The sequence below is a fragment of the Octopus sinensis genome, linkage group LG3, assembly GCF_006345805.1.
Source record: "Octopus sinensis linkage group LG3, ASM634580v1, whole genome shotgun sequence".
NCBI lineage: Eukaryota > Metazoa > Mollusca > Cephalopoda > Octopoda > Octopodidae > Octopus > Octopus sinensis.
In genome coordinates, this window is record NC_042999.1 from 55,979,842 (window position 1) to 56,005,069 (window position 25,228).

Sequence of the window (25,228 nt, forward strand, 5' to 3'; positions counted from 1 at the left end):
CTTTGTGCCATGTTCAAATATTTTGTGATGCTTTCAACAATCACATCTTCTAAAGTAGGATGCTTCTTTTAGAAATGCTTACTTCACTGCAAAATGACTATCTAAAAGATAAAAAAATGTCTAAAGAGTCAAAGTGTTCTTCATAAAGACAAAACACAATAGTTTTGGAAAAGTGAAAATTTAGTCTACTCGACCATCATTTATCACATGCTTACATGCAATTTAAAATCATATCCATGAATTAGTATTAATCAAGAATATGATGGAAAAGATTATTCAATGAGAATAAATTATTAATTGCGAAGTAAAAAAATGTAAAATTTTAATGTTTTTGCTGTACTTTTTACATCAAAGGCCAATTTTAAATTGAATGGAAGAATGGAATAGATATGGAAATGAAATTAAAGCATTGCTGTCAAATCATAGGCATTTTGTTAAAGAACTAGGGAGGGAGGTCAGTCATTATATAGCCCCAATTTTTATATAAAATGAAACTGAAATATACTTTTAAAATGTACATATATTTCTTTGAAGGTGATGATTTACTCCTTTACTGCTCTAGAGTTTCTCATCACATTCAAATGAAAAAGCAATTAAAAAGAAGATTCATCATTTAATTGCCTGAAGGATCACAAATGGCACAAGACTCCAATAACTGAGTGAACCATCAATTGCAAATGAATAAGTAAACTCTGCTATGTGTATTGTGTATTGGACTGCCGATAAAAATTGTGTAGAAGAATAATTCTATTCTTTTAAAATGAACTGGCTTTTATGAAATAGGGGTGGAGGGAGAAGGAGGGTTTTTTTTGTTTGGCTTCATAAATAAATACATTTCATATCTTCACAACTCTTAGAGTTTTAATTTTAGCAATGGGGAAAGGTAACATAGCTTATACTGTACAATAAACGTAAGAAATAAAGATAAAGGTTATAAAAATAAACTTTTGAGTTCTTATTCAAAAAATTAGAATATTTGATGCTTTATTAATTAATGATTAATTGCTATTTTTCAGAGATACATTAAATGATACATAAATATATAGCAAAAGGAGGAAATCAACAGCAAACTTAATTTACAACCATAAACTTGTTTTCAAAACTTTTCACCTTCAAAATGTTTTTATGTAATGTTCTCAAAAACTTCAATTATAAAGGAATGGTACATATTTTGAAACATATGAATTAATGAAATAATTATCACTATAATTCATATTTTAAGTTAAACACACTTTAGAATTATCAATTCACTTACTTTAAAATATAATCAAAGAAAAAGTGTATCGAGGAAACATATGTTAAGGATTTATTTAAAATATATTTAATTACTTATGTGTTTTTTATCTGTCAAAATTCAATTTTTAAAAATTTAGTAGAATTATATTTATCATATTCTAAAATTTTCAAACTGAAATCATGTATAATTCAGCAATATAAGCACCAATAAGGGATCAAATAGCAACTGTTTCTTAATCATTTTAAAAGACTCCAAGTTAGTCTGACACAATAAAAAAAAATACTAGTTATTAAATAACAAAATAAAAATTAGTTTTAAAAAGAAGAAATAACAAAAGACAATGAAGGTTGAGATTTTCATGTTGAAAGAAAAGCAGTGGGAGGCAAAAGCAGCAGGAAAGGAATATAAATTCATATATATATATATATATACATATATATATATATATATATATATAATCCCCAAAGCGAGGTTATATTACTACCTCCATCTTGTGTTCTTGCTTTCTTCTTGCGCTTTTTAGTCTTTTCCTTTGGAGTAACTTGACCAGGAGAAGCCGGTGTTGGCTCAGAACTCTGCTGACACAGGGGAGGGATACCAAAGCCTGGAAGAGCAGTGGTGGGTTTTCTCAAGGGAACATTACAAATATCCACACGTAATTTTCTTTTTAAAAAGCTCATTTAGCTCAGCTCTTGCTAACTGGATGAGGCTTATTAAATTTCAAAACACAGAAAAGCAAGAAGCTTCACTTAGAAATTCAATAAATGACTATATTTTAAATCCTAGACACCAACAATTCCGCAATACAATCTAGTGGAAAATACTCAAATTACTATAACTTATTTTACATTTGTTTGATTATCAAGAAAAATCAACATATATTAATATATATAGAAATTTTAAATATACCCAACAATTCAGATAGAGGGCTCTCTTTCCCTATTTCACTCTCTCTCTTTTTGATATTGATAATGAATTTAACATTTTTATTTAGCATTGATTAAATTAAATTTCAACATAATAATAGTTTCTTTAGAAAATACTCAAACAAGATAAGGTTTGTAATGAATGCTTATGTTGAGGTTAACTATAAATATTAAATACAACCTAGACCATGATTAAATATTCCTTAAATGTAACATTATCCTCATATGCATTGGTAAAGAATTTGATATTTGATGAAATATGACTGAACAAAAGTATCCCAACAAATTATTTCTAATATTATATTCTAAAATCTAGAGAAGGAAAACAATAGTGAAATCTCAATAATAAGCCTATTTTTCTACCTTTGATGTTGATAATGATTTGAAAGTGTGAAGTTGGAGAGATTTAATATCACTTGACTAAGTACAAAGCCAACATTTTAGTGGAGTTGTGCAAGTTGAATGATTGAATTAAATTAACCATTGTTTATTACAAATATTTATTTTATCAACTTTAAGAGAATAAAAGGTTATGTTGGCCTCCAAAGTAATTTCAACTGTACTCAGTACTGTAAACAGCTTAATTCCATGTACTGTTTCTTTTTTTCAATCTACTATTCTAAGTTTAACAAATATTCCTTACAAGTGTAATTAAATAAGAATTTATGCTTCCTATTAAGTTATAAATATTGAGAATTGTTGGCATGTATATATTTTCAAATAAACCTCTTTATTTAAATAAAGATTCATCCAGTTAACAATATATGCATGCAGGCAGAAAAGGGATACAGCAAGACCTAAATATAAAAATTGAGCTTCAGAAATAATGATACTATAAGCTAAATTTAGAAATACAGTGTTTACAGTTATACTGGTGAAAATTAGAGGGGTGGAAACAACAAAAACAACATAATCATGCTTAAGATGAATGTGAATGAAAGAATCAATGAATCAATAAATGGCAATCAAGATCAAATAGAATTTTTGAAACTGCTGAATTTTTGAAAATCTTAGCCTAAATATCAGTATAAACAACAAGGATAAAATCTAGAATCTAAAGGAATGATGATGATCAGTGGCATCAACAATGATGATAAAATCTAAGAGTGTTTACGTCAATAAGTACAAGTTATTGTGAGAAATAGAATGATTTGCTGTTTCATATTAAGATCTGCTTTGTTGAAGAAACATACTCCGAAATAGATTTATTCGAACTACAACAACCTTACAAAATGCTCACCAATGTTAAAAAATGACAGAAATCAAATAATTAAAATCAACCAAATTAACCAAATTATTAACCATGCTCATTACCACTTGAATGAAACGGTGTTAATATTGACATTATTTCCTAACATTATGATTGGTCATTCTGTGCTTTCAAAGACCTCTGGAATAACAAATCTTTTACTCAAAATACAGACAAAGGATGGCAACACAAAGAGCATTAAGACAAGTCCTGTTACAAATAACACCCTGTCCAATCCATCATAGCATGAGAAACAAACGTAAAATGAATGACACACACACACGGTCATGGACATGTATAGACAGTGGATGACACCATCACCACCATTATTATTGTTGCTGTTTTTATGTTCATTTATTTATTTCCATGCTAGTATGGGTTACATAAGAATTATTGAAGCAGTTATCTACAGTCAAATACTTTTACTGTCATGAACCCTAACTTGTGTTTCAAGTAAGATGTTTTTTGCATTGTACTAATCTTCACATACAATGAAACTATTGAGCAGCAGGTTATATTATTTACAATAAACAATATTTTCACTCACACAGTGACATGTGAAGACACAAAAACTGTTACACACACACACACGAGCTATGCAGATAACACTTAAATTATGCTAAAATGCAAAACTAGTGGCAAGTAATAACATTGCTCTCCAACAAACTTAGATGTTATATAAAAACTGGGCGAATGACAATAACTTGCTGTTCGGTACCACTAACTTCTATCCCTACAACATGGAAAACATCTCCAACAAATGTTTTGTAATGCCCCAAAACTCTTAAGTATATTAATGATATGGTCATCACTATGCTGCTCTAGTCATGTTCATAGACTATCAGCAGCCTGTTGAAAACTCAGTGACTAAGTACTGGGGACAGTTGCTGTGACAGACTCAAAGGTGGTGTCAATTCTCTGGAAATCTTGTTACCAAAGTGAGTTACTGTTCATAGCTATGTTCTCCTAGCTACCTAGAGCTTGCACAATAACTAGAGTGATTGCAAAAAGCATGCACCAAAACATATACTAAACCTAAGTTTTTCACCATTGAGAGTGCATCTGTGCATTACATCACAAATACCAGAAGAAACAATATGTCAACAGACAAAAAATAACAAGAGGAATAAAAGATACTGTCAGATCTCAACACTCCTTTACCTCAAACTCTTCTATCATAAACCTTATTGGCATTAGTTTGTATCCAAAATGGATTACAAAATATGACTCGAGTTACTCTTGAGACTTTCAAAAGGTAACTAGATGTTTTTAACATACTAGATTAGAATTTTGCAAAAGGCACAAGCAATTTAGACCAGCAACTACCAGTTTATTGATCCAGCAACTAAAAACACCACAGGCACCAAAAAGCTCATAAAATACTGGACTTCTGAATATATGCAGATATGAAACAAAAGAAAAAGAACAGTCAACTGTGAAAGCAGTACTTCAGCATAACTAGTCATGATGGCTCACAAAAACTAAAGAAACAAGATCATACATGTATACAGTTTTTTTTTTTTATTCATATGCATGTATATGCATACATTCACATTGTTTTATGCCCGTTTTTCTATGTTGGCATGAGACACATGAAACTTGGGGTAGATTTTCTACTGTTGGATGTTTTTCCTCTTGCCAATCTTTACCTGTTTTCTAAGGTAAGGTATTTTCATTCCACTAAGCCTCACACATAGAAAGCAAGAACGAAATCTACTGAAACTACAGGACTTTTGCATAACAGAAAATATAAACAAGGACTCCTTTTTCCCCTACTTAGAACATGCTAATGAAGACATGTGGAAATGACCTTCACATATACATGATAGGCTTCTTCTCAGTATCCATCAAACAATTCCACTCAGAAGGCATTGGTCACCTTGAGGTTGTAGCAGAAGAGAGTTTCCTAAGATGCCAAAGTGCTCAACAGTCAAATTAAATGTGGTTGCAAAACAAACTTCACAACCACATAAACATACATGTGCATGCATGTGTGTGTGTGCGAATATGGGCATAAACAGACAGACACAAAGGTTTCAGCCAGTACTGGTCCTGGCTAGGTCAAACTTAAGTCTTAAAATCTTATAATGTAAATATCAGCAAATGTTGGCAAGTCCTAAACCACATATAACCACAATTCAAAGTGTTGTTTTGAGGATTGAAAAACTGGAACTAAGTACTTTTCTGTGCAAGAAGCAATGGTTAGCCTTATCTTAAAAGGAATTTCCTGTCAAAAGGCATCATGTTTGCATCATGTGTGTTTCTTTTTTGCATTTTATTGCTCTTTCTTCCTTCAATTTTCAAACATCATGGAAGTAATACCTCAGACATTGAGGTAAATATTTAGTGATATTTATTGATGATTTATTAATCATCGTTTACTTTTTTATGATTTAATTAGAAAAAAGAGAGCTTGGACTTGGAGAAAATAGAGTGATATTTCAGTGTCATCTGTACACACCACCTATCTACATGATATTAGCTCTGAGCTGGAATGGCAGGTATCACATAGTTGATATTGCAATGAGGTTTTGTGAGTGAATGGTAAGGGTTTTTTTTAAAAAACAATATACTGATATATTTATTCTTTTGTTTTATATACATAAATGAACACACATATGGACACAAATACACACACACACACATGTACATACATATAATGGTCATCCATTTATATCCAAGGAATGAAGAGGGATCAAAGTTTCTACAGTTCTGTGATACAAATGAACTATCTACAATACAAACTTCAGGAAATAAACCAGGCATTTGATCACCTTATCAGAGAAACATACAAGCCAGACAGACCTTATTGTCACACCAGAAAACAGACTAGAAAGATAGTTGCAAATACTAAGTCTTTCCCCAGTGAAGAATATACCTCTCAACATAAGCTAACTAATGACTTCAGAATAAGAGCTAAATGAAATGAAAGACAAAAGACATTCTAGAAAAGGAATATGTGGAAACTAAAACATCGTTCTGTTAAATATGTTTGAAGTGATTCTAGATGACATAATGAAAAAGAGGGAAATACAAATAAAAAACCTATAACACAAGGGACAATATGTTTTTACTGCTGAAAGTTAGCAACCAGTTCTACAACTTTAGCAAGACACCAGCTAAACAGAAGGCAACATGGTAGTGGAATAGCAATGTAAATAGAGCCATAAAAGCTAAAAGACAGGTATGGAATGATCGGAAGAGAAGGAGGAGCAGCAAAGAAGTATGTCATGTAGCTAAGAGAGAAGCCATGCAACAACTGTGTGGGAATTGAGAAGATCACCAATGTTCTGTAATGTGAAGATCAAAAGTAGGTGTTCTGGATAGCAAAGTAGTGTAAAAGAGTAAATGAAGCTGTTGGGAGAAAATGTGAAATGACACCTGACCATTACCTACAGCTAAGAAGAAAAGATCTTGGAAATGTTATTACAGGAGGATGTTGAATGTGGAAAAGGTGTAGGAAGAACTGGAACTATCCAGCATACACTTAAATAGAAGAATCAGTTAAGGATAAATAAAGCAGGAATAAAGATGAAATGCTGAGAAAATGTGACAAAGTAGGGCTCAAGTTAATCACTCATACAGTCTATCTCTAGGTGTCACACTGTATAATTGAATGGCAGTATAATCATCAACAGCTACAAAAGCAAAGGAGATACTTTAGAAAGACATAATAGAAGTACAAAAATGATTGGCCAAGTTATGAAAGCAACAGATAAAATACTAGCACAATTGATTAGAAAGAGAATCAGCTTAGGTGAAACACACTTCAGATTTGTGTCAGGTTGGGGTACTGCTGATACTCTCTTCATGAAGAAAACAAGAGAAATTTTTAGCTAAGGATAAGCTCTACCTAGCATCTGTTGATTGACAGGTTACACTGTGAATCTAAGAAAACTAAGTTTGTGAGAGAAGCATAAGCCATGTAGAGAGGTGGAGTTAGAAAAAAAAGAGTTGGCAATGAGCTCTGTGAGCTGTCCAGAGCAACTCCTATATGCTGATGACCTAGTCCTAATAACAGAGTTTCCAGAAGACTTAGAGAAGAAATTCCAGATGTGGAAACAAAACCTAGAATCAAGATGACTTGGCATAAACAAGGTAAAATTAAATTGTCAAGAAGGATAAAAAACAAAGCAGAATTCTGCCATCAGCAGACAAATGGTGGGCTCAGTATGCAAAACATGAGTATGTAGGAACTCCATAAAGTACAGTGTAGGTGCATAAGAAGTATACTGAGATCACAATCAGGCAAGAAATGAACAAAGACTATGTGACAGATGTATCAGACACTAGCAAAATAAAATGTTTTGATGGTTCCATAGGAGCAGTTGATAGTGTCTATTAATTAAGCAACCTAATCAGCTAGGGAGGAGGGTTCTCTGAAAGCACAGTAACAAAAATGAGAATATGGTGGAAAAAGTTCAAGAACATCACTTCTGTCATTAACAGAGGGATTCTCTCTTCAAGTGAAGAGTAGACAGTATGTTGCTTTTGTAAGAAGTGCAATGTTATATGTTAGTGAAATGTAGGCATTGAGTGCAGAGGTTGAGAGAAGGCTGGAGAGAAATGAAGCAAGTGTATGCCCCATTGTATGTTAAATGTAGTGAGCATGGGAGACATAGTATAGATGAAATGAGTGAAAAACAAGGTATAAATGGAATCAGATATAGTTGCTAAAGAGACAACTGCATTAGTACGGACATGTAATGCATAAAGATGCATTAGTAAGGAGCTAGTATATAGGAAACTTTAGGAGAGGAAGACCGTGGAAGACGAGGGCACAAGTGGTAAAAGCTATCTCAGAACATTGAACTTTACAAAGGAGATGACAAAGGAACACAACAAAATGTCAAGCATGGAAAAGCAGACTTAAAAACAATGATGATAACACACACACACACACACATTGCTTATTTTCATATTTTAAACACTCTTACTAATCACTTGTTTCTACTAATTACATGGACAATCTTAATTCATCATAGTCTTTCAACTCACTATATGACATATGTAAACCTGTACCATATATGTAAAATTGCTTAACAGAATGCTCCTCTGATGTATTTTCCTCAATCATATTGTAGTTATACATAGAGAGCATCACTATATTCGCTCTATTTTTATACTGAGCACTTCTAAATCTTGCCGTCTTAATAGAATATTCTCTGTTGTGGACCAACTGAGACTTGAAAATGTCAGTTGCATTCACTAGTTGGCTCTAAAGACAATCTATTATAGTTTTTATTGTACGCATTTTCAAAAAATTTTGATTCATTGATTCAAATTTTAAACACCCCCTAAAGGGAGGTAGAGTTCACTGATTGCATGAAAAATCTCAATGCTTTTGAATTCATTTTATTGCATATGTGAGACCTCCATACACATGCACTATTATACAGGACATAATAAGTTAAACAGTGTTTCATTTTAGTATAACTACACAAAGCAGTGAGAATCAAATGTTTATCTTGAGCTTGACTGCTCCATGTACTTATACACACTAAGAGAATGGCTTGATGTGTTTTATAATACAAAGTCTACCAAGAAAGATCTTCCACCAAGACAAAACTCCACAGTGAATGTCTTTCAGGTTCTTATTTACAGAAAAGTGTTAAAAATAAATGCACATAATGTTATACCTGAATATAAATAAACTAAGGGACAATAACTTCATTATTTCTGACTATTCTGTTTTAATAATATAGTCACATGCAGAAATACAGTCCCATTCAAGTAAACAAGTGTATACACATTACAGTCAGTAATTTGCTGAACTATATAAATTACTGTTGAATTGCACTGCATCCTCTCCATATATCATAGGCTGTTTTATTTTCATCAAACGAGAATCATACATGTATATATGCATGTGCGCGCACACACACACACACACACTTACAATATATTTAAGAATGGAAACTGTCCACATTAATAAGCATCAAAGTAACAAGTACATATCACCAGACAGAGACCACTAATTATGTTCTTATATATCCATAAATATAATATAAACATTACTAAATGCACATAGAGAATTAGGCTTATTAGAATATACAGATGTGCATACACACACATACATACAACATATGACAAATAAGTACCTTTAAAAAAATCATGAATCCAGTGAGAGTGTATAAATGTATACGTGTATGTATGTATGTGTGTGTGTATATATATATATATATATATATATATATATATACATATATACACACACACACATATTAAAAAACAAAACACAAAGTTAAATCTTAAACACTTTCTTATTTCAAAAACTCATGTTGAATTCCTTCAGCCATTTATATTTATGAATACAGTTTAAACAAATATTTTCATAATCATGGTGCTTAGATTGCAAAAGTTCATCAGGGGTTAGAATGATTATTTAAGGTTAATTTCTGTTAGTTACTTAAACTAACACAACAGTATTTTTACTATTTTCAAGGAATAACTTCTTGCTATTAAATCACTTACTTGACTTCATTTAGCTACATTTTTAACCCTTATTATTTTGAAAACAAGTCTTAATGGTAGAATAACAAAAACAGGTTGTTACATATGTTATTCTTTATAAATCATTACAGATGTTTTCTCAAGATATTTTAGACCATATGAGAAAATGTGAAAACATCAAATGTAATTAACATATTTTTTTATAGTTTCCATTACTAAAAATATAAATTAAGGAGGAAACTAAGAATGAGGTACAATATTTATCTACTTGTTAATTTCATCAGCAATTTGAAAATGTCAATAAATGTTTCATTATTTTATTTATAGGTATTAATAGTTTTCAACTTATTGTAATAAATGATACACAGAACATGTTATATTGTTGAGGGTTTTTTTTTTCTGTATGAATTCACAGATTTAGTTAAAATTTTAAGAGAAGTGCTGTATTAAACTATTATTATCAGAAGCAATTAATCCTCACAGGATTGTTTCAATGAGTGCAAATTGTACCAGACTGATTTTGCTTTTTATCCCTCTGAAGTCATCGTCTGAGTGAGTGCTTAATAATTAATACTGACAACAGTTTCTGATTATCACTTTAACAACTGTTAATATATTTTAAAATTTGTTTTTTTTTTTTTTATGTCTCCAACACTTTCCCTTCAGTACTTGCCTCCATTTTTAACAACAACCAACACAGTCTTATGTAAATAACCGTTTTCTCTCATTTGTAACTTTACATACAGAGGTGTTATTTACACACAACTTAGACCTACACATCTTCTCTATGAGCAGAGTCGTAAAAAAAAAAAACACCATCATCCAGTGAGCACATAAAAACGTAACCGCCTTCAATATCATCAAGACACAATTTCAAAACATACCAAGGGATAATCTAACACTACAACCTCCATATATATGAGTACACAACTAAATCCTTCAAAATCACTACAAATTCTAAGCCTCACATTTTTTTAAGAATCTTTGACAGCGACCTCAAATATGTAACATAATCAAACCTGCACCCAAAATACCAAGCTTCCTGTTCAGAATCAGAAAATACTTCTACCTAGATTAGTAACTGGTTTTCCACAAAATTCAAATATAATACTCATTATACAACTGTTGCTATAAACACTAACATGTATAAAAAAAGGCCATTCAGCAATTTGGCAAAGTCTTATTCACCAACACACTACAATCAGTGGCTCATATTGGCTGTTTCTTGTCTCAGCTTCATTTACCATAACACAATGGATCCAGGCCCACTTAACTCATTTGTCTTCCACTTGTCAAATCTAGTGTCCCATTGTCCAGAGCCCACATTACACAGTTTGTACAAATATTCCTGTAATTGCAGCCTTTAGAAAAAAAATTATGTGGTTGTTGAAACTAAGTATTAACAGATCAATCTTCTAATCACAGCAAGTAAAACAAAGAAAACTAATACCTAAAAAAAGGTTTCTCTAAAAATCAATTCCAGAAATCCAAAATAGTACAGCCAATGGAACATAAAAACTTATGAAACCTCAGCCTACCTGATTTCATGCCATAATTCATTAATAATTTAAGCATAAGAAATTATTAAAAATATGAGAATAAATAATGAATACCTTAAAAAATGAAAATCAGCAAAAAATATTTCGTTGTTAATGAAATGCATAATTGAAATATTAAATACTGGAGCACACAGACAAGTGAAGAAGTTCACAGAAGAGGAAACTCATCATTGAAGACAAAATCATGCAGTTATAGACCATCAACTGTGACCACTGACACAAATTGTCAAAAAATAGCCAAATTGATTTGCATGGACATACAAGTCACAACTGGACAATAATCACAATGCATTATGAAAGATTGTGGAAGACTTTCAATATCAAGAAGTGTGTGCAAATTTGATACCTCAGAAATTGACACTTGATTTGAAGGAGGGATGTGAGAAAGTCTATTATGATCTGCTGGAAGCTTTTCTGATACATGACTGCACCGTGAACAGAAAGCAGCACAGTGAGACACTCTTAAAGCATAAAGAAGCCATGAGAAGAAAGAGAATAAACGATAATCTGAAAATGATCTACATTCACATTGACAAATTCCAACCATATATCTTTGGTAACAAATCAGAAAACCAGCAAATTGGGTTGGTCAAAAGTCTCCAGTGATCTGATGCCCTCCTACTTTCACCTGTCTGGTCAAATAAGGGCAATCTTCAGAGACAATGATTTGATGACACAGATGTGGTGAAAGTATCTGAAGAAGCAGATACAACAGTGCACACCTGAACTTTTTTGAAGAGGATTCAAAGAATCAGATTCAATGATGGTACAGATGCATCACTATTGATGGAGGCTATGTTGAATTAGTACCTTAGTATAGAAGAAGATCACTCTATCAATGTGCGATTTGAATGACTTATGTCAGTAAAAATGGTGTACCCACTTGTGCATTAATTTTGCTAGAACCCTCTAATATAAATGCTGAATAACATATACATTAAATGTCAATGTCTAATATATTTTTAACAATAATGTATCTATTCATTCTCAATACATTCTGGCAAATTTGAATGTGAATATCACTAAATATTATTTTCATCATTGGAGAACATTGTCTCCTTTTAAATGTTGTGTGTTTATAGGGTTCAGCTATGTAAAAAAAAAAAAAATCCCATGTAGCATCCTTATTCTTATTCATTGATAGTTTTCTGAAGACCAAGAGGAGTAAAATGCAGTAGTTTCAAAACTACAAGTCTAGAAATAAACATAGCTTTCCTATCTGCATTTGAAATGCAGAGAAATTCATATATCAAAAGTACAAATGTTACTTAAATTTCAATATAAACCTAGAAACATACACTAATGAAATAGTTGTAACACTGTAATTCATTTTATCCTAAACATTGTGCTACTAGACACAGCTATATGCACAAACCTTCCAAATTTCGCAAATGATAACTCATCATTTCAGAGATGATAAAAGCTATTTTTAATCAAGTGTATCAGAAAAGCAACAGGAAATGCACCTACCCAATACACACACAATCTCTCTCTCTCTCTCACGCACACACACAAAATCTAATTCTGTGACAAAATGGAAGTGTAATTACTATATAACAAAACTTATCTATCAAAATATTTATATTTCAATTTCATTAATACAAAGCAATTAAAATGCAGCCTTTTGAAATGAATACATTAATTAAATCAAGAAGAAAAATAAAATAGTAAATAAAATGTATTTCTAATAGATAAACAAAATCAATTACACAGACTATAGAAAAGACCAGATTAATAAGCTCACTGTAGGCAACAAAAGATAAAATGTTAATTGCAAATAAATGTAACCTACCAGAAAATCTCTGAGGTGGTTGGGGTGGCAACTGAGGTTGGGCTTGTAACTGATCCCCACTAAATCTTTGCTGCTGGTCTCCTGAGTATCTGTTTCCTAAAAGTCTAGATTCATGCTCACTTAAAAGAGATCCAATATGGCCTTCTGGTGGTACAGCAGAGACTGGACGCTTCGGATCATATATCAGTTGAGTATCACTGAAAAAGGGAACCTGGCGAACACCCTCTGGCTTTTCTGTTGAAAAATTTTGGTATGGCAAAATTTTAAAACATAATTTGCAAAAAGAAAAAAAAGAGGTGGGAAAAAAATAAATGCATAATAAAAAAGGTAATAAATGAGAAGTACAGTTACTTAAATATTGATCATCTATAACTATAAAATTATAGAATAAAATAAGATTTTATTCCACAATGAAAATTAACTAAAACTGTACACAATAGTAACACTTCTCTTCAACTAGTTTCAGTCACTAGACTACATTCATGCTAGGGAACTGTTTCAAAGACTTTTAGTCTATTATATCAACTCCAGTAATTTGGTACTTGCTTTAACAGTTTCATAATAAACAAAAGGCTTGTTATCCTTCACATGCAGGTATAATAAGGTTATCAGAACTATACATTGTTTTGTCCACTCCCTTGATGTGAATGTCAGTGTGCATGAATGAGAAAGTACAAATATGATGAGAGAAAAACTAAGTGTAAAAAGTATCAAATGCAATGTGCAAGAGATGACAATGATATTCAAACACAGCACTGTCATTGTCAATACACAATATTTGATTCGAGTTCTCTTAGCTACTTTACCTGTTTCATTATGCCGAATGCAAAAATAGAAGTGTTCAAATTTTTACCACTGACAATATGTGCTGTCCCAAGATAATGCAGAGCCTTTATTTGCAAGGTGAACTATTTAAAAGAAACTACTCCAACTGTCTATAAGTATCAGTATTCTTAGAAATTTATTAAAGCTGAGGAGCTGTTTATTAAAACAAAAGAAACAAAATGATCAACTTCTGCAAAGTAGCTTTCCGATTTAACAATTACAATTACTCTAAGGGCAGCAAGGGACCATAGAACATAAAACATAGTAACAATAAAACTTTTGCTTTAAATCAACAGTAGTGATTTTATTAAATTTGTCTACTGTCCAGCAATCATCAGTATAATCTTACCAGTATAAGTTCAATATTCTATGAGCATTTAAGCAAATATATTGGCAAGATTTCTTTTTTTTTTTTTTGCATTTATTTCTCTAATTTCGTTATGTTCAAAATCTGAATCATTTACATATAATATACAACACAAATAGATATAATCAATTACATACTGCATAATAGATTAATTAGAACACTTTTGAAATAAGATTTACCATTTGACTGTTCCCCCTGAAGTGCCTTTTGTTGCTTTATTTGCTTTTGAAGTTGCATACGTTGTCTTTCTTGCTGTTCTCGCTGTTTTTCCAACTGTTCTCTTTCTAGATAACCTTCACTAAATGGATTATTGTCCTGGAGATAAAAATCACATTGGTACCTTTATACATGTAAGAGAATCTAAATTACATATTAAATATAAACTAACATGTTGAGTAAACAAAAAGAAAAATTGCATAAAAATATTTAATTAATATTTTTATTTCTAATTTCAGTAATTATTGAAAATTAAAAAATAGTAATGAGAACTACTATCAATTATTTCATTGACATGTTTTATGGAAGCTATTCAAAAATAGATTTTCCCATTAACACTTAGTTCATCCCAGATTCAATATCACTGCTAATCTATATATATATATGTATATATATAATTAGATGAGATAATATAACTAATAGAGAAAATTACTGGATAAAATAACAGGATATTTTTATAAGTAAAAAATAGTTAACTAATTATAAATATAATTTGAACAAGAAACAAAATCATAGAATATACTGATGAAGTAAAACAAATGAGAGAGAAATGAAAAAAGGAACAGAAACAGGCCTCAAAACATCACATAGGTTGAAGCTGAAGAAAGATAATGATCTTAGTTGGTTGAAATAGATCTGGATCAGAGAACACGAAGAAAATATACCCAAGTGAATTTCTGTCGATAAAACTTTAGTATCACAGGAAGCCATAATTAAAAGGAAACCATCTCAACTTAAGATGTTCTACAAAAATGAGAAAATGCACTGCATACTAAGTTAATATTTTCTTAGTATTTGGCATAAATCTCATTAGAGGACAATCAAATTGAACAAAATACATCAAGTAGCAAAGATTAGTATTGAAGAAAGTAAAGTAAAAGCTGGCTGAAATAGAATATAGTATGAAAGAGAGATGAATAATACCAGATGATACAGCATGAAGAAGTAAATAAAAAGGCTTTTTAGTTATATATATAGCTTTTAAAGATTTTACACAAAGATGTGACCAACTTAGAAACATTCAACAAAACTTGAAAATTAACTGTAATAATAAAAACCATGCATTTTTCTATTATGTTAGAAACAACAATCAGTTCTAATCTGCATGTTGTCATCAATCTGCGTCATAAGTAAAGCTGAAAATGACTACTATGGTGTGTGATCATTTCTAAGGGGAAGGTACCAAAAATAAACAAGAAACTGAACATATGACTTTACCATATGGAAATTTAATCAACTAAATCACTTGTGTTAAGAAATACAGATTGCTAGAACAGAGCTTCAAACTTTCTAATTTAGTTTTGATTTTAACATTAATAACCCTGGGAAAAATATTACCTCTTAGCATGCTGCAAATCAATTTACATTTGCAAAGTTACACAATAATTTCATATATAACACATTAATACACACACACACACACACACACAGAGGCATTGTAGAGAAGTTAAAAGGTTTGCTTCAAACCCATAAGCGTGATTCCAATGCACCACAACTTAGGCATGAGCCTTCTGTAACAGCAATGCTTTCAACATTTTGTAGAAGGATAGAGAACATGAAAGCCAGTCTTGTTTGTTTGTATGCGTGCGTACTACATATATACTATATTTGTATATACCTACACACATTAGTACATATACATACATGCATATAGCATGTTCATATGCATACAAACACACACACACACATCACTGTACTGTATCTGCTGCATGGATCCACTCACTTTAATAGGTCATGGCTTAGGGCATCCCATTACTGTCAGGTTTCATTTTGGCTTGGTATATACAGCTGGTTGCACACTTCTTAACACTAACAAAAACCATTTTACAGAGTGTACTGTGTGCTTTGTATGGGTTAACAGTGCTAAAAATGTGTTATTTACTTTAGAAGCTTTAAGGATCCTCACAATCTCAAATTTTACAGACTATACTGAGTGTATTCTTCATGACACCAGTACTGGAGGGAGGCAATGTCCTTGTAACAAATAATGGTGCCTCATATTCCCGTGTCTGTTCACTCTTCCATCTCATAACAGACTGAGAAACATGAATAATAAACACTTATATGATAGAGATGAGAGGGGTGTGAGATAGGGGAATGAGTAACAGGAGTACTGAGTATTCTGAGCTTCAAAGCAATATTTAAGGCAACATAACGGTGATGACAGATGTCTGTGTCCTGGAAGATAAAGAGATGACAGAGGCCCAGGATGTCTGGGAGAAAAGGAATAATAGTATATTGTCAGACTGAGTAAAACAGAAGATGGTGAAAGTACAGCGAATTAGGCATGAAGAGTCCAATGTAGCCACTTGTACACAGTCAAAAAGATGTGCTACAGAGGTTGAGTGATTAAAGTGGTGGACTTACAAATGAAAAGTAGTGAGGAACTGCATCAGAGAGCTGCATTAAGGAGTGTTAGAGAGAATAGTTGCAGTGGCATCCTGACTTGAAATCAATACAGAGCAAACAGAAAAGATTCACTAATATCCTCAGTCATATGAAAACATATTGTACAATGAGAATTCAGAAAGCGAGAGAATAACTAAGCAATGAAGGCACGGGCAAAATGGACATGTATGTGTGGCAGTGATTACACAGAGAAGGAATAGAGACGTTTTATATAAACACATCTCTATATATTATATATAAAGATACATATAGATATCATCATCATTCAAAGTCTGTGTTCCATGCCAGCATGGGTCGCGTGCAAACACATCAGCCAGCCAGGCCAAAGCCTGCACTAAGTTTTCTATAACTGTTTTGGCAGGATTTTTAAGGCTGGATAACCTCCCTGACACCAACTACTCAGCAGAGTGGACGATATGCATATATATCTATATATACATCTGATATACACACATATATAGGTTACATATGTATGATGTGTGTGTGTGTGTAGTAGTGGCGCGCGCACACATTATTAGCCATTTGAAAAGACTATGGAATTTGCAATTAACTGCACCAGGGTTTCTCTTCCCCAGGGAACCAGACCTAATGGTATACCTGCGGATATAGGTCCAGCCCCTGCTTTGCTGGGTCCTGTCTCTGATCACGTTCTCCAGGGATACAGGCATCCAGCAACAGGACCTCCGTAATGCCATGATGGATCGTGAAGTCTGGCGTGGCATGGTAAATTCCATTGTCTCAACCACAGTTGAACAATGATGATGATGATAATGTGTGTATATATATATCTATATATATATACACACACATACATACACACATATATAAATATAATACATATATATATATGTAAGTATATATATATATATATATATATATATATATATATATATATATAGTGCAGGTGGCACGTAAAAAGCACCCACTACACTCACGGAGTGGTTGGCGTTAGGAAGGGCATCCAGCTGTAGAAACACTGCCAGATCAGACTGGAGCCTGGTGCAGCCCCTGGCTTCCCAGACCCCGGTCGAACCGTCGAACCCGTGCTAGCGTGGAAAACGGACGTTAAACGATGATGATGATGATGATGATATATATATATATATATATATGTATATATATATATATATATATATATATATATATATATATATATATATATATATATATCATATCTGTAACGTATGTATACAGGCAACATATATATGATGTATATGTTTTGGAATTTTATATACCCTACTAATATTAATATGATATATATATATGTATATATATATGATATGTTACGTATACACACACATATATATATGTCATATCTGTAACGTACGTATATAAGCTACATATATATATTTGATTTTTATTTATATATATATATATAATTTAATATTACAAATACATAAGCCACCTATATATATATATATATATATATATACACACACACATATACATCATCATTTAACGTCCACTTACCAATGATGATGATATATACGTATATGTAATACATACACACACACACACATCATCATTTAACGTCCACTTACCAATGATGATGATATATACGTATATGTAATACATACACACACACACACACACATATATATATATATATATTATATATATATACATACACACACAAACACACACATCTAAAATATAAATCCCATTCTGTCTATCTGTATAGATTGTATATATACATATACACACACACACACACATATATATATATACATGTATCTACATATATATACATATATGTACACATGTATAAAGATACACACACACACATATATGTACACACACACACACACAAACACAGAGGAATTGGACAAAACAATGCAAACACCCAGCTTCATTGCATCAAAATTTTGAAATATCTATAAAACAGTCAAAACCTTGTTTCTTTTTTTTTTTTTTGATTTATTATTAGTGTTGATTAATATGTTTTGCTAAAATTGTTGTTTCTTTTCAGATATCAGAAAATCCTTAAAAAAACAGATCAATCGGACTTTCAAAGAGGTCAAATTGTTGGTGCTCGTATGGCAGACACTAGCATAACGAAAACAGCCAAAATATTTGGTGTATCAAGAAGTACTGTTTTGAAAGTAATGCCAGCTTTTGAAACAAAACTCCGGAAGAAAACCAAATCTTTCAGATAGGGACTGTCGGACTCTAACGCAAATTCTTAGAAAGGATCACAAATGTACAGCTCCCAAAATTACTGCAGGGCTTAATGACTACCTCAAGAACCCAGTTTCCGCAAAAACTGTTCGCTGAGAGCTGAGCAAAACCGTATTTCACAGGCGGGCTGCAATCAGAAAACCACTACTTTCAGAAACAAACATCGCAAAGCATTTAGAGTGGAGTAAAAGCCTACAGAATTGACTTTTAGAGCAGTGGAAGAAAGTTATTTTCTCAGATGAGTCATTCTTTACCTTATTTCCTACCACCGGCCGAGTATTTGACCCAGACTGCCTTCTTCCAACTGTTAAACATGTAGGAGGATCTGTGATGATCTGGGGGATCTATGTCTTGGAAATCCGCCAACTCAATGGTTTCCCTTCATGGCAGAATTAATAGTCAAGACTATTTAAGCATCTTATCTAATCAAATTCACCCTACGGTTGCAGAACTGTTTCCAGAGGGAAACGCAATCTTTCAGGATGGTAATGCACCAATTCACACAGCTAAAATTGTTACTGAATGGAACGAGGAACATTCTAGTGAAGTTGAACATCTTATTTGGCCACCACAGTTCCCAGATTTCAATATTATTGAACACCTATAATTCATTTTAGAAAAACAAGTAGGGAGTTGATATTGTCCACCATCATTGCTACAAGAACTGCAGACTGTTTTAGCTGAAGAATGGACAAAAATTCCTTTAAGAGACATTTCAACTTTTGTACGAGCCAATACCTCATATGATTTGAGGTGTAATTAGTGTCAAAGACAGTCCTACCCCGCATTAAAATAAATTTCTTTCAAATTTCAAGGCGATTTCATTTTTTGTCCAATCCCTGCATATATATACACACATACACATATACGTACATATATATATATATATATATATATATTATCATTTTACATATTGATGTATATTGTTTTGTTCGATTTTAATGTTCCCATTTGTATAATTAATAAATAATATGAAATTGTAATATCCATAAGTTGATGATTGAAATGAATTTGGTTCTCCATTTTCTTGTTTGTATATATACACACACACAAATTTGAAAGAAATAAGGTAAAGGATGACTCATCTGAGAAAACATATATATATCAGTGTATATACATATATATACCTATATGTATATAAATTTAATCTTAATAATCTTCTTGACTACCCTAAATTTTAACTTTATACAATATGGCAATATTGTTTGAAATGATATTTAGAAGTTACTTGATTTATCCCTTTATTTAAGTGCTCTACTCTCCTTATCTTAGTATTTATAAAGGCCTTTATATAAGTAGCCCTTCTAATTAAATACCCTAAGAAGCTAAAAATATCATGCACAGAGTTACAATAATAACTTCTAAAACCTATAATATAACCCTTAGTTTTAAAAAATTAGAATGTCCCATAACATAAATATTCCCTTAACTAATACCAGGTATCAGTCTTTATTGACACTAGCTATATAACTAAATACATAATTTTTAGTATATTTTGAAATATTATTCATTTTTTATATATTTTCTCTATTGTGGTTAATAAGCTACCTATACTTTATTATGTTTTTAGTGATTAAGCTATTTTATTCCTTTTCTATGGTGTTCTGCCCTACCTGATTATTTAATTTCTTCATTATTTTATAACAGCCTTTATTTACATATTTATAAAATAAATCTAATATTTGTACCTGTATAAATTCATACTTAGCTTATACATGACAATACTGGTATATTCACTAATTAAAATAAACTGCTTAGATTATAATTAATTCCTAGTTAGCATGTTGTTTTACCTCAGTACTCCTTTATACCTCAGTATATACCAATTGATCAATATTCACTGACGCCATCTGATTAGTTGGTATTTAAGTTTATAATATGTATAAATATTAAACTATTTCTGGATAATTTTCTTTTCCTTCCTCTATTGTGGTAAAAGTTTGGTATATACTCAAAAGTATTCATAAAACATTTTACCCTTTTGTTATAATTATTCTTCTTAATAATCCTCTGAATAACCCTAAACTTTTAACTTTATACAATATAGCAGTATTGCTTAAAATATTTAACTATAGTACTGCATGATAAGATTTCCCCTGTTTCATTATCAATAGTCTGCTAGTGGCCAGCTCCCTAAATTGTCAGATAACATCTTGATTTAAGTTTTCCTTTACCAAATCCCATGATATTGCTTCAAACAAATCTTGATTTTTATGACTATACCCACTATGATTTCTGTTGACTCTCTCAGCCCTACCTCTAATAGGCCTGGCCTTAGATATACAAGCACTTGATAAAACTAGTTTATAAAATAAAACTGACCCCATATAAAAGTGACAAGCAGAATCTGTAAGTGGAAGGAAGGGCAACAATGTTCTTTGTTTATCTCCTTAACCTCTTGGCGTTTTTAGGCAAAATTATACAAATGTGTCCATCTGTTTTAATTTAATTAAATTCTATGTCTTTGTGCAGCTGGGGATTGCTGAGCATTTCAATTGATGTAATGGTTGCATTGTTCAATTAAATGCAGTTACATGAAACAGTCATACTGCATTACCTCTGGATATCCTTGTTGCATATTTTGATTATATACATACATATATACATACATATATACACACACACACACATATATATATATATATATACACACACATATATATATACACACACACACATATATACACACACACATATATATATCATCATCATCATCATTTAACGCCCGCTATCCATCCTAACTTGGGAGAACGATTTGACTGAGGGCTGGCAAACCAGATGACTGCACCAGGCTTCAATCTTGATCTGGCAGAGTTTCTACAGCTGGATGCCCTTCCTAACGCCAACAGCTCCGAGAGTGTAGTGGGGGCTTTTACGTGCCACCAGCAAGAGGCCAGTCACTCGAATCTTTTACACATGCCACCGGCAGAGGTGCCAGTAAGGCGATGCTGGTAACGATCACGCGCGAATGCTGTCTTTTATGCGTCATCGGCACAGAGGCCAGACAGCCGCTCTGGCAACGATCATACTCAGATGGTGCTCTTAACACCCTACTAGCACGGGGCTCGAGTGCCAGTAGGCGACCCTGGTAACAATCACACTCGAATGGTGCTTTTTATGTGCCACTGGCACAAAATCAGTTAGCCGCTCGGTCAACGAATTTGATTTTGATATTCATTTCACTTCGCAAGCAAAGTTTTAGTGTCCAAAGGAGGAAAAGGTATGCATAAGTGGGCTGGTTACGCCTCAGGCATAGGCCAAGAGAATATGGTCTCATTTGGCTTGCCGGGTCTTCTCAAGCACAGCATATTTCCAAAAGTCTTGGTCACTAGTCATTTCCTTGGTGAGGCCTAAAGTTCGAAGTTTGTGCTTCACAAGTTCATCCCAGGTCTTCCTGGGTCTACCCCTTCCACAGGTTCCCTCAACCGCTTGGGTGTTGCACTTTTTCACACAGCTATCCACATCCATTCTCACCACATGACCATACCAGCGCAGTCGTCTCTCTTGCACACCACATCTGATGCTTCATAGGTCCAACATTTCTCTCAAGGTACATTACACATCCATCGGATCATAGTGGCTTCATTCCTTGTGAGCTTACACATGTCCTCAGCAGTCATGGCCCATGTTTCACTGCCATGTAGCATGGCTGTTCATACACATGCATCATACAGTCTACCTTTTACTCTGAGCGAGAGGCCCTTGATCACCAGCAGAGGTAGAAGCTCTCTGAACTTTGCCCAAGCTATTCTTATTCTAGCAGCTACACTTTCAGAGCACCCTTGCCCGCTACTGACTTGGTCACCTAGGTAACGGAAGCTATCAACTACTTCTAGTTTTCCTCCCTGGAATGTGGCGAAAGTTGTTCTCTGTGCATTTTCAGAGAGCATCTGCCACATACAAAAACCATCTTCCTAGTTAGCCTTCCTTTGACATTGCTGCACCTCTTATGTGTCCATAGCTTACACTGGGTACATCTTATAGAGTTTCTACCTATGCCTCTACTACAGATTGAGCAGGGCCATCTACCTGAAGAGATTTGTGGGACGCCTGCTTTCCTACATATTAGGACTTTGGTTTTAGCTAGGTTGACTCTAAGGCCCTTCTAATCCTCGTTTCCACACTTGAAACTTCTCTAGTTCTGATAGTGACTCACAATTAGAGCAAGGTCATCAGTATAGAGAAGCACCCAGGGGCATCCTGTCTTGAATTCTTCTGTTATTGCCTGGAGGACTATGATAAATAGGAGGGGGCTGAGGACTGAGCCTTGGTGGACCCCTACCTCTACCCGGAATTCTTCAGTGTACTCGTTGCCAACCCTCCCCTTACTTACAGCGTCCCTGTACATGGCTTGCACAGCTCTCACTAACCATTCATCTATCCCTAGTTTCCTCATTGACCACCAGAAAAGGGATTGGGGGACCCTGTCAAAGGCTTTCTCCATGTCAACGAAAGCCAGGTACAGGGGTTTATCTTTGGCTAGGTATTTCTCAGGCAGCTGTCTTACCAGGAATATAGCATCAGTGGTGTTTTCCCTGGCATGAAACCAAACTGACTCATCCAAGCTGACTCTCTCCCTAATCAGTTGGCCTATGACCCTCTCCGTAACCTTCATTACCTGATCCAACAGCTTGATACCTCTGTAATTATTTGTATCTAAAGTGTCACCTTTACCTTTGTAGCAGTTGACTATTATGCTGCTGCATCAGTCATTGGGTACTCCTTTGTGTATCACCTGGTTAACTATACAGGTGACTAGGCTATAGCCCACACTTTCAGATATTTTGAGCATCTCTGCAGTAATTCCTAATGAGCCGGGGGCTTTCCCTGTCTTCATGCTTCTAATTGCCTTATCTACCAAGGAACTGTCAACTCAGATAGCTGGTCCTCTGTTGGGTCGACATTCGGCAGACTCTCATTCTCCCATTCATTTTCTTTATTCAGCAACCTTTCAATCCTCCTTCAGCGCAAATGAACCATCATCCATGTGAACATATTTCTCTCCCACCACGTCACGATTCTCTCTCACACACTGTCTTGCAACACGAAATACCTCAAGTCTTTCGTCCTCACAGCGCGGAACATTGGCAAATTTTTTTTTATCTGCTTGCCCGCTGGCTAAATAAACCTGCCTCCTAGCTTCCCTTCTGGCAGTCTGATACACTTCCCTGCTACCACTGTTCTTCCAGTCCTTCCAAGCTTGTTTTTATATATATATATATATATATATATATATATATATATATATATTAACATACATTATTTACATTTGACCGGTATGTGCCCTCATCTGATTTGTTGTTACCACAACATTTTGGCTAATATACTTTTCAGCCTTCATCAGGTACTTGTGGATGTTTTGAACCTCGGTTCTCTTTTCAAGGGTATTTTTTGCTTGTTATTATTATTGTCATTGATATTATTCAGGTACCTCTCCGGAATTGAACTCGGAGATTTGGTGTTAGTAACACTAGATGTTAACCATTATCAGTCAAATGTTAATGATGTAATAGTGTGCATAATTCCTTATCTGTTAAATGTCGAACTCTCTCTCTCTCTCGTATATATATATATATATATATGTATGTATATATATATATATATATATGTATGTATATATATATATATATATATATATATATATATATATATATATATATATATATATAGGTTTATGCAGTATTATATGAAGATATGTATATATGAAGATAGATATGTGTATGTATATGTATATAGATGTGTGTGTGTATATATATATATACATTTAAATATGTGTATGTATGTATGTCTGTGTATATATGTGTGTGCATATATATTTATATGAATGTATATATATATACGTGTACATATATGAATGTGTACGTGTGTGTGTATATATATATATATATTTATATACATATGTGTATATGTAAATATATATATATATATATATGAATGTATATGTATATGTGTGTATATATATATATGGGATTGTGTATGTATGTATATATACGTTTATATATAGATACATATATGAA

General features: G+C 32.9%; 1 protein-coding gene across 1 annotated transcript in view; it reads right to left on the bottom strand.

Moving 5' to 3' along the window:
* Nucleotides 1–25,228, bottom strand: part of LOC118762453 — a 127,406-nt gene that overhangs the window by 29,728 nt on the left and 72,450 nt on the right. The window contains exons 14-16 of the mRNA XM_036501000.1: nt 14,588–14,723; nt 13,217–13,450; nt 1,722–1,841 (exon numbers count right to left, since the gene is read on the bottom strand). Of these exons, the coding sequence (XP_036356893.1) occupies nt 1,722–1,841; nt 13,217–13,450; nt 14,588–14,723 (490 nt within the window). The remainder of the gene's footprint in view (nt 1–1,721; nt 1,842–13,216; nt 13,451–14,587; nt 14,724–25,228) is intronic.